At 41.1% G+C, this 14,490-nt stretch overlaps 1 protein-coding gene across 9 annotated transcripts; it reads left to right on the top strand.

The window, feature by feature from the left end:
- Nucleotides 1-20: 20 nt before the first annotated feature.
- LOC108145928 (ensconsin) lies at nt 21-13,677 on the top strand. 9 transcript variants are annotated; one of them, XM_017271620.2, is made up of 15 exons: nt 21-106; nt 663-716; nt 2,422-2,678; nt 2,739-2,878; nt 3,407-3,522; nt 4,012-4,269; nt 5,187-5,330; nt 6,494-6,856; nt 8,634-8,807; nt 8,868-9,037; nt 9,104-9,958; nt 10,023-10,253; nt 11,025-11,410; nt 11,471-11,631; nt 11,699-13,677. In XM_017271620.2, exons 1-15 carry the CDS (start codon nt 58-60, stop codon nt 11,713-11,715), a joined length of 3,375 nt encoding a protein of 1,124 aa, XP_017127109.2. In that variant the 5' UTR covers nt 21-57; the 3' UTR covers nt 11,716-13,677. The 9 variants fall into 9 exon arrangements, with proteins under 9 accessions (XP_017127109.2, XP_017127106.2, XP_017127108.2 ...); XM_017271617.2 differs by having other exon boundaries at nt 6,494-7,165; XM_017271619.2 differs by lacking the exon at nt 663-716 and having other exon boundaries at nt 6,494-7,165.
- Nucleotides 13,678-14,490: the final 813 nt, after the last annotated feature.

Below are 14,490 nucleotides of genomic sequence, written 5' to 3'. Positions count from 1 at the left end.
GTATATTTCCACACCCCCAAGTTGGTCACACTGTTTGCAGCGCTAAGTAAAGTGAATATGGCGAGTCTTGGGGGTCAACACGAAAATATTTCGAATAATCCAGAAGGTACGCATTGAAAACAGTCCCCAGCGAGTGCGAAATCAAAGGATAAAGCCCGGCGCTTTGTCGGCGATCGAAAATCGGCTAGGATATACGCGTTTTCGGTACATTTTACATGGCCAAAAAGTGCTGGTCGACTGCGCAGCAAAACGGCACTCACACCACGGCCAAAAAAAAAAAACCAAACGGAGTGAAAAAAAAGAAAGAAAAAAAGCGAGAGAAAAAGAAAAGTCTGCCCCCTCAAATGGGTGAATGTTTCGGTTTCCCCCGATTCGGAGTTTTGAGTTTATAAATAAGTTCCAGTCTGACATAAAAAAGCGAGAAGGAAACATACATTTTCCCCTATTTCTCTATGTCTCTCGCTTCGTCATCGCAGCTGCGCTCTGTTTGTGTGTGTGTGTGTGTGTGTGTGTTTTTGTGTTCCCCCTCCCCACGCTTTTTCGCCTTTTGCCGTTTTCCTTTGCCAAATTGATTTTCCCCACAAGTCGAGTCCCCGTGTAAAACTCCGGAAAATCCCGAAACGCACTTCTCACCTGCCCCCATTTTTCGTAATTCTTTGCAGTGGAAAACACATCCAAGCGATCCGAAAGTCGCGAGGGCAGTGCCGAGCGAAAAGGTAAGCCTATCTATTGGGACTATCTATTATCTCGTCGGGGGTTACATAAAATCGGGCTATATCTATATGCACTTTACACATATGAAATCACTTGAATATCAAACTCCAGCCCACGCACTCGCACCTGAAAAGATTTCAAACTGCAGCGCCGGCGCAACTTTGCATTGGTTCGCCCAGGTGGGCGGTCAAATCGGCGCTAAAGAAGACGACTCTCAAGGTAGTTGGCATTCCGTTTCTCTGGTCTTTGAAAGATCGAAAGCCACGCCCCATTCCGATCCGCCCCCAAGACGAATGCTCCAAATACCAGTCGCATGATCTCACTAACAAATAAGACCCATAAGCCACCTTATCGCGATTTTAACCCCCCGAATACCCCTGTCACTGGTCTATTACAGGTCTAGAAATCAAAAGAAATCTTAGTTTTGCTCATTTGTAAATCTTCTTATCTATTTTCCTTGGTAAAACTGGCAAAGCCGCGTATCCATAGTGCAAACACATTGGCTATTTTTAACATAGACTCATTGCTGGAGCATAAATATGAAATATAAGAGTTCTTTGACCTTTGTAAGTTTGCTCTTACATTGCAATTTTCAAAAATCCTTGTTAGGTTTCTATTTAAATTTAGTCAACTTAACTTACAAGAGTGACACCTTCATAACTTTTTGGACTTAAGTGCATTTTATTTACTTTAAAAATTAGAGGAATTCTTTATTTAAAATTTATTTCCAACTGAATTAGTATAAAGTTGTTAATTACCTTATTATGAGAATATTTATCACTACCCTAATAAAGTATTCTGTTTTAATTTTTATGTAAACTAATGTCCAAAAAGATTTGTTAAATGGTAAAAAATAGTTGCCAACTTTTAACAGTTTAAGAGCTATTTTGTGCCAGACGAAAAAAAAATGCAATAAATTTGATTTTCCCAAAAAAGGAAAGAAAACGCACAGGCAAGCACAAGAAAAAAAATACAAAATTGATTTTCTCAAACGAAAATTCAATGCAAAATAATTGGCTTTCCAAAAATTAAACCAACAGGGGGTTTAAATCCACAAAAATTTGACTGCGACCTTGGCCGCTGATAATTTTTTCATAAGCTCCAAATTTTCGCACCTGTAACGAACGATGAGATTGACTTGCAGTCGTGTTCCTTTGTAGTCTCACTTACGTCATGGAATTCCAAAAATATCTTAACCGATAAGGCGATAAGAACCGGTTCCCAGTTCGATTATGCAGACTTTCGCATTCAACCGCATGCTAACAATATTATTATTATTATTGTTTATTTTTGCATTTTTCCTCCCCAATGTCATTTCAATAGAACAAAATGTGCGCTTGCATCTGCTATTTGCTTTCTATTTTTTTTTTTTGCACATAGGCAAATTTCATGCGGGGGCGGCGGCTCTTATTGTCCGTGTATTTGTGCCATTTGTTATTGTTGCTGCTAGTTTGTCAATTGACCCACAAAATGTGAGCGTACATCTCGTCGATGACGTCAGGCCACCTCTTGTAAATAACTTGCCGGCAAAGTCGAAAAATGGGGTATATTAAGTAGATATTTATTGATTTTTGTTTTTCGGCCACAGGTAGCAACAACTGCGAAATATATTCCCACTTTTATTTGCCTGCGAACCGTAACTTGTTTATCCAAATTTAATTTATTCCCTTATATGTGCGAATCTCTATTAATTTGATACGCTTTTAGCGTCCAAAGACCGCGAGGAGAAGCTGAAATATGCCCGCGATCGACAAAATGAGGAGCGGCACCGGAAGATCGAGGAGCTGCGCGCCCAGGCGGAGGCCGCCCAGCGGTATCGCGAACAGAAGGAGGAGGAGCGCCGGCGACGGATCGAGGAGATCCGCATCCGGGACACAGAGAAGCGCCACCAGGTGGAGGAGCGCAAAAAGGCCATCTTCGAGGCCGAAAAGGAGCGTCGCGAGTATATTCTCAAAAAGAATCAGGTGCGATTGCCAATTAAATATGAACAAACTCTTGTTATAATGAATATTTTACACTTAAAGGAACGCGAATCCCGGATAGAAGTCAAAAGGCGGGACAGAAACTCCATCGGCTTCGCTTTTGGCTCCTCGACTCCCCGCCTGCTGGATGTGCCCGCGGATTATGGTCTGGTATCGCCCAGTGCCTTTTGGGGTCAGCGGAGGTGAGACCCCAATGAAAGTTATCTCAGCACAAAGCCAACAGCCCACACAAAACACACATATTTGCTTTTTTAGCCATTCATGTGAACTAGTATTATGAACGATTTTATCTGTGCTTTGTGTTGCACATGACTAATTATCGCTGTACTTCGATTGACATGCTAAATTATAGCCTAGAATTTATTATTTAATTTGTTTTTTTATCAGTATTTCAATGACAAAATTGTTTACTAAAATTAAGCAAATGCAATTTGTCATAATAATAATAACTTAGTAGTTGCGAATTAATATATAATACAAATCAATTAAATAGAAAGTATTAAAATTAGTGTAGCATGTTATGTTATCAATATTTGGTTATTATTTCCTATCAAGTTAGTTAAAATTTCACTATGATTAGACAATATTTTGATTAGAGCTATGTATTATTTGTTCTAAAAGTACCTAAATCACAGCTTTGAATAACAAAGTATAGGATAGCAAATCTATTTAATCGATTTGTATAAGTAATTTTCAATTTTCCCCTCCAGATCCACATCTATATCGAACGTAGCGGGCGCCTCGCTCTCACGTCGAAGTTCAGAGCGTGAACTTGCCGACAGTGGTGCTAAGAAGCGTGCCTCCTCCTCGACGGACAGACAAGATGGTGAGTCCCGATGCCTCCGGCGGCACTTCAGTCACCCCCGAGAACAGATTTACACTCTATACACTTGAGAACACTCCACACTCGCCGAGACACCAGACACACATAATGAGATTTAATTTTACTTTGCAGTTATCGTTATCGTTACCTTAGACACTCGTAACTCTTGTAATTGACAGACCTCAGTTATTGTTTATACATGTGCCCCGCAATTTAGAGATTTCTATAAACTCCCCACCCCCCCAAACTATGTTATCTCCCACTGTGCCCAGATGGTGTACATGTGAACTACTTTTATTGTATTGTTGCAAACCCCTGGCACCCACAGACTTCCCTCACGGCACAATCACTTTATATTTCCTTTTTTAAATTTTGTTTTCCAATATGATTTGCACCCAAAACGCAAACGCCAACAGCAATCACACCTCTGTAACGTTCACTTCTCTCTCTATCTCTGAAAAAACAAATCGAAATACTACCGACTTCACACAGATCACCGACGCAAGTCTTCCTCCATGTACGAGGTGTTCAATTGGGGCTATTCCAATGACGAGCCGCCAAAGCGGTTCTCGCTCTCCATCGCCGGCAGCGAGATAAATATCGATGGGCCGGCCAATCCCAATACGCCGCCCACTTCCAACAAACAAACAGCCAACGCGCACAGACCTACAAATCTCACAACAACCACAGCAACAAGCACCTCAACTGCAGGCCACAACAACTTTAACAACCATAACTCGTATCGTAAGGGTGAGGGCTCTTCTTCTACTCCTCTCAGCTCCTGCTCCTCCTCGTTCTTAACTACTCTCGTTCTGACCACGATTATTGTTTTGCCGTAACCCCAAATGCAACCCCTAACCCTAACCCTATACCCCCCCGTAATTGTATTTGTAATCGTAACCCCCGCCGTAAGCTCTTAACTCGTTGTCTCTTACCCCTAACCCAAACCAACCATTGGCATGTCTTTTGCCCCTCAGTTTTGCATGATGTTTTTACGCCCTCCAGATTGTACAGATTCCAGCGCTCTTTGTTGAACCTAACCCCTCGAAAGCAGCATCGGTCGTCTATTGAGAATTCAACGTAGATCCCCAACAGCATGGTTTTTTTTTTTTGGTACTGAAAGTGTTTACACTGGACTTAGGATTCGTAATTTTCTATGAAAAATAAACTATCAAAATTAGAAATCAATATTTTCTTTGTAAGATAAACTATCAATATCATAATTCAATCTGTATAAAAGTAAAATAAAGTCAAACATTCATTAAAAAGTTTGTCAAAAAGATATAACTATAAAAAAACTTTTCATAGATAATATTTATAAGAATAAATAATAGTTTGAGTTTGATCTAAAATAAAAACAATTATTAAATAATTTAAAACAATAATAATTAATTTACAACCCCATTTATTAGATCAAATTATGATAGTTATCATCAAATTTACAGAACTTTTAAGCAAATAAAATGAGATTCCAGTGTAAACACTTTCCGAATTTTAGCTATTTTCGCTTTTGGTTTCTCTCGTTCCTAGTCCTTAAGTTATTTTTTATAATTTTATGGCCGAAATCGCAAGTGAATCATTTCGGCAGTTGCATCTAAAAATCGAATATCAAAATCCAAAATCATGTACAAAACAAAAACCAACAACCCCCAAACCGAATATTGCAGAAGATAGTTGCGTTGACACATCACCCATGGTGTTCCGAAGCGTTTACCGCAGGAAAACGGACCTCATGCCGACAATACCCAGCCCCCGAGACGGGCACTATGGTTCGCGCAGCTCCCTGAGCACCACGCCGGCCAGAACCCCAGGTAAGATGCCCCCACTACGATCCACCTCCACATCGCACCCCAAATAGCAATCATGCCCATCCAGCGATCAGCTTCATCGTCCAGCTACGCATCATCAGCTCTTCATTCGACATCCTTCCATTCAATTAGTTGCGTTTCCTTTTGGTTTAGCCCATTCCGGACCCGGACCAACAGTTGCCCCTAGCCTTAGTAGCCCCTTTGACTTTATTCCGTCGATTCCCGGGTTCGTTCTTTGCTGCTTGGGCAGAGAGAAAGTGAGAAAAAAAAAGAAAGGGAACACACACACACACACTCTCCTCCAGGCACCTGCAACACCAGAACTTTCGTACACGCACACGGAACACACTGTACAAACTCACACCAGCCACTTAAACACACCTTCTTAAAGCACACCCACTAGTACACACCATTTTGTAGCCCAGTTTGTACACATATTTTTGTGACGTCTATCTGTAACTGCAGTTGCGTTTGAAATAGTAGGGTTAATTTGTTATGATTTTAAGATATTGTGTAGATCCTTATTGGTATTAGCTTTCTTTTGCCAAGAAATACAATTTAAATTTCGTTAATATCCAAATACTTAATTTTCTTGGAAAAAAATATATATTTTAAACAAATTTTTAAGGTTAACTAACTTTCAAGATAATTTGAAAATATTTAGTGATATCAGCCTGTCTTTTCCAAGAATTAAATCTTAAATTTCTTAACTTAATTGGTTTTGAAATTTTAAAAATATATTTTTACTAAATATTCATAGTACAACTTTGTTTCAAAATAATTCAATGCTATAATCTTACTTTTCCCAAGAATTAAATCTTAAATTTCTTTAATATCTAAATACCTAATTGGTTTTTAAATTGGAAAAATATATTTAAAAACAACTTTGTAGGGTACAACTATATTTCAAAACAATTTCCATGATTCTTATTGCTATTGGCTTACTTTTCCCAATATTACTTAAATAACAAAAAATATAGAATTAAAACAATTTTGCAAATCAAACCTTTAAATAAGTGTAGTAGTTTATCATTTTTGAAAACCACCCATTATTATTATTTTGAGCGCAACTGTGTGTAGATAAGCATAGCTCCCTAAGGATCCGCAGCCAGAGCCAGGCTCGAAAAGATTCACGAAACCAATTTCAACTTTCAACTGAACCGCAGGACGGGCGTACTCGATGAACCGCTTGGACCAGCTGGCGCAGCCGATTCGGCGGAACGGGGAGCACATGCGGGCCATCCTGGAGCGGGAGCGGCGCGAGCGGGAGCTGGAGATGCTGGACGAGACCGCCTCGCTGGGCGGCGGTGGGCGACGCGGCGCGGCGGCGTCTCGAGCCCGTCGGGCGGGAAGCGCCGGTAGCGGCAGCTCCACTGCCGCCGGCATCATGTCCCGCAGCATGACCCATCTGGCCGGAGGAGGAGGAGGAGGTGGCCAGCGGGAACGCGGAAAGTACTCGCTGGGCGGCGGAATCTCGACCAGCTTCCGACCGCTGGCCAGCGGAGCCGGCGGTCAGCGGGACTCCACCAGTAAGAGCATGACACAGATTAGCAGTTGGTCGGTTTATGGCAGCACAGCACCACCCAACCACCAAATGCACCACTACCTGCGACAGTCCACACTCGGCCTGCAAACTGCGGCAACTAAGAAATACCTCCAGTCATCATTTGCCTCAGCCTCAGCCTCATCCTTCAACTCTGCATCCTTACGCGCGAACTGGGCGACTGGGCGTGGCCAGCAGCAGCAATATGCGATCTCTACTAACCCCCACCGTTTTCTCGATCTCGATCCCAACTCATTGTTGCTCATGAACTCTGCTAGTTTGTTAGTGAATGCAGGTGTGTGCGATTAACAAACAAAAACCAAAATTAAACATCTCGAACTACCAACAAAAACAAAAAAACCAAAAAAACCACCAATCCAAAAACACACTAGCACCACTACACACAACACACACTAAATCTAAAATCTAAATCCGGATAGCATTGTAGCCATCTTACCCATTTTCGCGATTACTTATCGATAGCCACCCACTACAAACCACAAGAACAACAATGCGCGCACCACAATTGGCTAACTTGAACTTTCACCACACTCCAAAAAACTACACAACCACACTACACACACGTACACCCGCATAGGCTTTGGTTTCCCCGTAGATCGATCCACAGAAGACATACGAAGAACGACCGATCGAGGTTGTCTTTAGTTCATTTGAGCAGCAATTTGTGATCCACTTTTCATTGCATTCGGTTTTAAGATCTTATATCCTTTAAAATCAATTCAATTTCCAATCGCAAGTCCATTTATGTAATAATAATATTAACAGTGCGTCTTGGAACCACTAGATAATTAAGAAAGGCAAAAACCAGAGAATTTAAACTTTAAAAGTTCCTAAAACTAAAATTCATATTTGAGAGAAAACCCTTTTTTTACCAAAACTAAACAGTTGATAATTTTAAAAACTATAAAGTTGAAACTTAAATGGCATATTATTATAACATTTTTCAAATAATTTTATATCCAAAAATTATATTTTTTATCTATTTAGTTAAATTAAATAAGGTTTATTGCCAAATGAAGTATAGAAAGTACTTTTATACATTTTATTTTATTAGATCTACGAAACAAACATTTCTTTTAAACCATATCAAGATATTAGCACCAAAACGCACTGTAGTTGTCAAAATTCCTTGTCATTTGGTGACTTCCTTTCATCACATTATCATAATAGATCATTGTTGGGGATTCCCTGGTCCATATTGTTGGCTGCCTGTCGCCGTCTGTCGGTCGTTTAGTTCGTATGTATCCACAAATACACTATTTTATATCGGTTTTTATTCCATGGTGAAGTGAAACATTCATTTTTTGTTACTTTCATTATGATTTATATTTATTTTACATTTTAGCCATCATATAACATTAAAAACACATATAAGCATAAGTATTATTGGGGCTCCTTTGAGCCTGGGTTTATCTCATCCTGGTAATAGGTATATGTTGTTTGGCCCCTTGGTTTATTTTGTGTCTCCTCTTCATTATGTGCGCTCGCTATGTGTTAGAATAATTGGAATCTATCTTGTCTGTTGGTACTTTGGTTAACTTGTGTCCCACACTTGGTTTTGTGTTTACTCCTTGTGTTTCCCTCCCCCCCTGCAATAATGGTATACTCTGGTGACGGTCACTACTCACGTACGCTTTATTTGGTGCTCCACATAAGCTCATCCATATTGACACCCCCCCTAAAAAAAAAACCCTTGAAAACCCTCATCCCTTAACGGTTCTAATCTAAACTTGATTCTGTAGGCTCGCGATCGGGAAATGCCACGCCCGGCGGACACTTTAACAGCTCAAGGCCCGGCAGCGCCATGTCCACATCGACAAACATGTCCACATCCGGGCTGGTGCCCAGGCGACCGGCCACGGCGCCCCGGAAACCGAGGCCCGCTAGCATCGCCGGAACGGGCATGTCCCTCGAGGGTAAGTCTCCTTGAAAGTACTTTAAATAAACCAACTAACAATCAGCTTTTAACCCCGCAGAGATCAACAAACTGAAGAGGGATCAAAAGCCACCCGTGAAGACGACAGCCGCCTCGCCATCCGCACAAACGACACCCAAACGAACTGCAAACCTGATGTCCACCTCCCTGATCGTGACCTCCAGCTCATCGCGGCTGAGCAGTGCCGAGAAGAAGACGCCTTCAAAGCGGGTAAGATTAGACACTTCAAGGATGAAACCCAATGGAATCCCATTAAATCTGTTTTAACATGCACAGGAACCTCCGGTGCCCAAGGCGGCATCCGCTTCCAAGGCTCTGCCAAGTCGCACGGCCAGTTCGGAGCGCATCAGCCGGCTCAGCAAGGAGCCGAAAACCAAGGACAACTCTGCGATGACCAGGTCCATGATTGTCACCAGCAGCAGTTCCACTACAACCACCACAAAAGCGGCTCCTGCACCGGCACCGGCACCCGTACCCGCACCCATTTCCGCCCCTGCTCCCGAGCAGAATGGCGTGGCCAAGGAGGTGCTGCCTGAGAAGACGCCCGCAGAGGAGCCAGTTCCTGAGGCAGCACCAGTTCCTATCGAGGCACCTGTTGCCGTTCCTTCGGTGAGCAAGGCCGAGAAGGAGGCTCTGAACTCGGAGAAAACGGAAGAAGTGGTGCGCCAGGTGGAGGAGGAGCAAACTTTATTAGTGGAACCCGTGCCGGAGGAGGCCTTGATAGCCTCAATTAATGTAGAGGAAAAGTCGGACGAGGGCACCGAAAAGGAGACAGCCAAGGCCCAGGAGCAGGCTGCGCCCAAGAAACCGTCGCGCAGCAAGGAGAACTCCGAGGTGCGGGAACTGACGCCGCCGGAGGGCGCCGATCTGATGACCGCATCGATGATGGCCAAGAAGATCACGACCGAGGAGGAGGCCAAGGCCGCTTTGGCCGAGAGACGACGCCTGGCCCGCGAGGAGGCCGAACGACAGGCGGAATTAGAGCGCCAACGACTGGAGGCTGAACGCCTGGCAGAGATCAAGGCCCAGGAGGAGGAGGCCGAGCGCCAGCGCCTGTTCGAGGAGGAGTCCACTCGCCTGGCCGAGGAACAGCGCCGCGGCGAGGAGGAGCGTCTGCGCAAGGCCATCGAGGTAAGAGGAGTTGACGCCCATCCACGAACAAAGGCAACTAATTACTTACGATTTTTGCCTGTAGGAAGCCCAGCAGCGCGAGGAGGAGGAGAAACGCAAGCGCGAGGATGAGGAGAAGCAGCGTGTGGAGCGCGAGGAGGCCGAGAAGAAGGCCAAGGAGGAGGCGGAGAAGCAGCGCGTCGAGGTGGCCGAGCGGCTCAAGCGGGAGGAGAAGGAGCGCGAGGAGCGCCGCAAGCGGGTGGAGGCCATCATGCTGCGCACCCGCAAGGGAGGTGCTGCCACCACACCCTCCAAGGTAAGGATTTACATTTTCTTTTCCAATATTGGTTAAAAAAAAAATGGATTTTACCTTACTCTCTCTTTTGCCAATGAATTAGTTCAATCTGAAGAGACTTTGAGTTAGATAAGATGGAACCATAAAAGTTTAAAAACTAAATTTAGCATTTCAAAAATACACAAGTTTGTCATTAGTACAAAAAAAAAACAAATGTGACAAATGGAACCGTAATAAGTGTTCGTTTTATTTCAAATTATATTTATTTTAATTATATTATTCAAGAATTATTGTTGTTTCAAGCAAGAAAATTAAAATCATAAAGCAATAAATATATTTCATCAAAAAAAAAAAAACAAAATATATAAATCAAAAGGAATGCGTTTTGATGATTTTTATTTGTTTTTGCTTAAAATAAAACTCCGACTTTCATCAACATATTTTTGATTATTATTTAAATACTTAAAATAATTATTGTATTCAATATTATATAATTAAAAATCTTGTATAAAAATTTATGGAGTGTATGACTTTTAAGTGACTAATTTTTTAATTTAAAAAAACACATAAATAATCATCATTTGCAGTCCCTGGCAATATTTACTTTTTTTTCATGATTCAGCTGAGTTGTTAATAAAATATTTTTGTACAAGTGTTTTGGGATGGCAACTTGCAAAGTGTATGCCAAAACCCATAATACAAATATTGTATAACAATATCAGCTAATGTCGCAACTATTAATTTAAATTTATTCTTCGATTTCATTACTTAAACAAAACAATTTGTTTACAGGACGCTAACGACAAGGCCGCTCCTGCCGCATCAGCTCCGGAGAACAATAGCAGCAGCAACAGCAGCGTCAGTGGCAGCAGCAACAACTCGGCGGAGGGCTCGCCCAGCACTGCGGATTCCACGCCAGCGCCCACGGCCACGGAAACGGAAACGGAAACGGTGCAGGAGCCACCCAACAGCCAGGCGATGTACGAGCAGTCGGTGCTAGACAAGGAGAACTCGCTGATCAACAGCTTCTCCACAATGATCATCGATGAGAACGCCAAGAACCTGCAGCAGGTGAGCAACGGCAAGTTGCTGGTGGACTTCGAGGGCACCAATACTGTGAATACTGTACCGGCAGTGGCCAATGGCAATGGTCACATCGAGAATGTCAACAACAAGAAGTGAGTAGCGGGATTGGTCTTCGTTTTATGTTGTGTATTAACATGGCTGTTCATTTTCAGTGACATCAATCTGCTGCAGGACGCAGTTGCTCCGGTCGCCACCCAACTGATTGACCTGAGCATCGAGTCACAAGATCTACACCTGAACAATAATAACAGCTTGCTGACGAGCACAGCGGCAACCACCACGCTAGTCACTGCTGATAGTCACGAGAATAAAGGTACTTCTTAGATCATTTATTTCACCAAATAGTCCACTAATTTTATATTATTTTTTATTGCACTCAGATATATCGCTGCTGTGAATTGGATGAGGAAAGCAAAACTAATTGTTTTCTAAACCTAAATCTTGATATAGCTAAATGTGTGTGGAGTTGGAGTATTTATTTATAGGATGAGATCTATATAGGAATGCGAGTGGAGAGTGCGACAAATTATGGTTACTAAAAAAACAGGAAAACATAAAAGCTTATAAAAACCTATATATTTAAACGTACACATTATATAGATAGATCTGAATCAGAATCAGAGAGAACGGGGATAGGAATGAGACCGATCCCAAGCGAATCGTGACGGAGCAGCTGCAAGTTAAAATTAGTTAAGAACTAAGACAAACCCTAAATGAGAAAGCGTGAGAGATGGAGGAGATCCTCCCCAGAGTTCGGGGATCGTTTGCGAAGCAATTCAATATCAAAGAAATCTATTTGTGAAGCACTACAACTAAGCTAAAAGAAAAGGAAAAGGAACATTTGATGCAATTTTCGACTCGATTCGATTCGATGCGATGCGTTTCGATCTAATTTAATTACAAACTCGCTTCAAAAGTTGAAAGTGCATGCTTACATTGAGTATAACTTGAGCCAGAGAGCAGGATATAATCGCCTGCGTCGACGTCAATGCAGCGTATATAATTGAAAATTATATAAAAATTAGTAGAGACAAACCCCTAGTTTAAACAACAATGCGAGATTCTACGGGGCACCAGATCAAATTATGTGTGCCGGGCCCCCAAGCGAGCAATAAACGTAATCGAACATGAAGATAAAGATAAAGATGAAGACGAAGACGCGGTATCCACATACCATTAACCCCATCCACATCTACAGCGCCTCACTGCTAGGAGGGCATCCGCTCCCCCCTTTATTTTTTTCCCAACTTTGCACAGTTGTTCTGTAAGTTAAGTTTACTACGTTGAGCCAACGAATCGTGAGGTATTATTTATTAAAAACAAAAACGAAACAAACGAAAAAAAAATAGGAAAAAAAAATGAGAGGAAAGGAAATTCAATTGAAATTATTTGCTGATACTGTTTGCAGTTAGTCGAGCAGATATAGGTAGCCTGTAAACAAAATAAACAATTATATACACCCACTGTAATCACAGATGTCAGTGCTTGATATACACATCTAGTGGAAATGGCAGTACCATGCTGTACTTGTTTGTAGTAGGAGTCCAAAATCTGATTATGCTTATGTCACCTTTTATTATAGTAAAGTTCTCTGTATATTATCTATTTTGCGTCTACGTATATATTTTTTGGTAAACAATTTTTTATATATATACACATTTATATTTGTAATTTGTATTTATCCATGTGCAAAAATAAATTATGATGATTATTTTTTAAAGAGTCGTTCACCTCGAAGCATGCATAACAGATTGTAAAAAATAAATCGATTTATATAAAGATATATATAAAAAATCATCCCCATAGTCTACGAAACTCACACACCCACTTGTATCTGAGCGAAAGGGCCTTAACAGTTAGTAGGATGCATGATCGATGCAGATCGATTATAGAACGTTAGCAGACAGAATCGGAAGGAACACATACATTTTCGAGCGTTTCGCATGCGAAAACCGTTAATAGATTAATATATTATAATGGCAATATGTGTATGCAACTAATACGCCCTAACTTCTAGTTAATTACTGCTTTCCTATGTTATAAACCTAATGGCGATATAATCAAAACAAAAGACAAGCCCACATAAAACCAATGTGTATGCTACCCAACATAACAAAATCCTTTAAAGATCAAGCTGAATTATGTATTTTTAATATTAAATATCACACAACCCACACAAAAGAAACGAACACGACAAACAGAACAACAAATTATACAAGCAATTCCCCCTATTTATTTAGAACCACACTGAAGCACTTAAGAAATTCGCTTCTTATCGTAAAACCACAATTGCATAATTTATACGATTAAACAAAATATATATTTATGTGAATAAACTGTAACTAATTCTCAAGGCAAACCTCTGAAACCTCTGCGATTTGCTAACTTTCTGGCTTCCAGAAAGTCCCTGAAAATGTCATGGTCATTTGAATGGAATGCTGCTGCAATACCCTCTCGATAAGGCGGAACAATAGTAAGCAACAAATGGAATTTTACTCTGGCGAAACTTTATCTTATCGTTTAGTTAGTACCTACACTCAAAAAATTAACCTGAATGGAGGTAAATGTGATGTTATGCCTGTCAAATGAACAACGAATCCTCCAGGAACAATATTAAAAATCTCGAAATACAAAAAAAAACAACAGAAAAGTTTCCAAACTTAAAAAAAAACATTTAACCGACAAGCCATTTTCTCAAAATTTTCCCCAAATCAAATTTCAAGAGCGAATTGTAGCTTAATTTAAAACGATATACCGAATCTTACAGACTCGTTGTCATTACATTTTTTTTTAATTATTAACGGATTTTTGTTTCTACGCAATGAAGTTGCTCAAGGACTTAAGTACTTTTTTTCAGTGTACAATAGTTTAGGCTTCCGATTTTATTTTTGAAAACAACTGCCGTTAAAAAAAGCGCTATGACATCATCAGTTCCATCACATAAAAACAGCTGACGCTGATAAGCCACACAAATACAGAGCAAGAGCGCAGCTTGGAGCTTTTATGCTCTCCCCCTCCTTTTCGTTCTCTCCCTCTCTCCAGTGTTGGGGAACTCTTAGGTACGTACCAAGATACAAAGCTGACTAAATATATGTTTTTTTATGCACCTTTTGTATCTTTTTATTCGAAAAGGGATTTCTATCTAGAAAGATGATGTCCTAGCTATTATATA

The sequence above is a fragment of the Drosophila elegans genome, unplaced genomic scaffold (assembly GCF_018152505.1).
Source record: "Drosophila elegans isolate 14027-0461.03 unplaced genomic scaffold, ASM1815250v1 contig_208, whole genome shotgun sequence".
Taxonomy (NCBI): domain Eukaryota; kingdom Metazoa; phylum Arthropoda; class Insecta; order Diptera; family Drosophilidae; genus Drosophila; species Drosophila elegans.
Note: the sequence above shows the minus strand (reverse complement) of the source record. Positions and strands in the feature narration are given on the sequence as shown.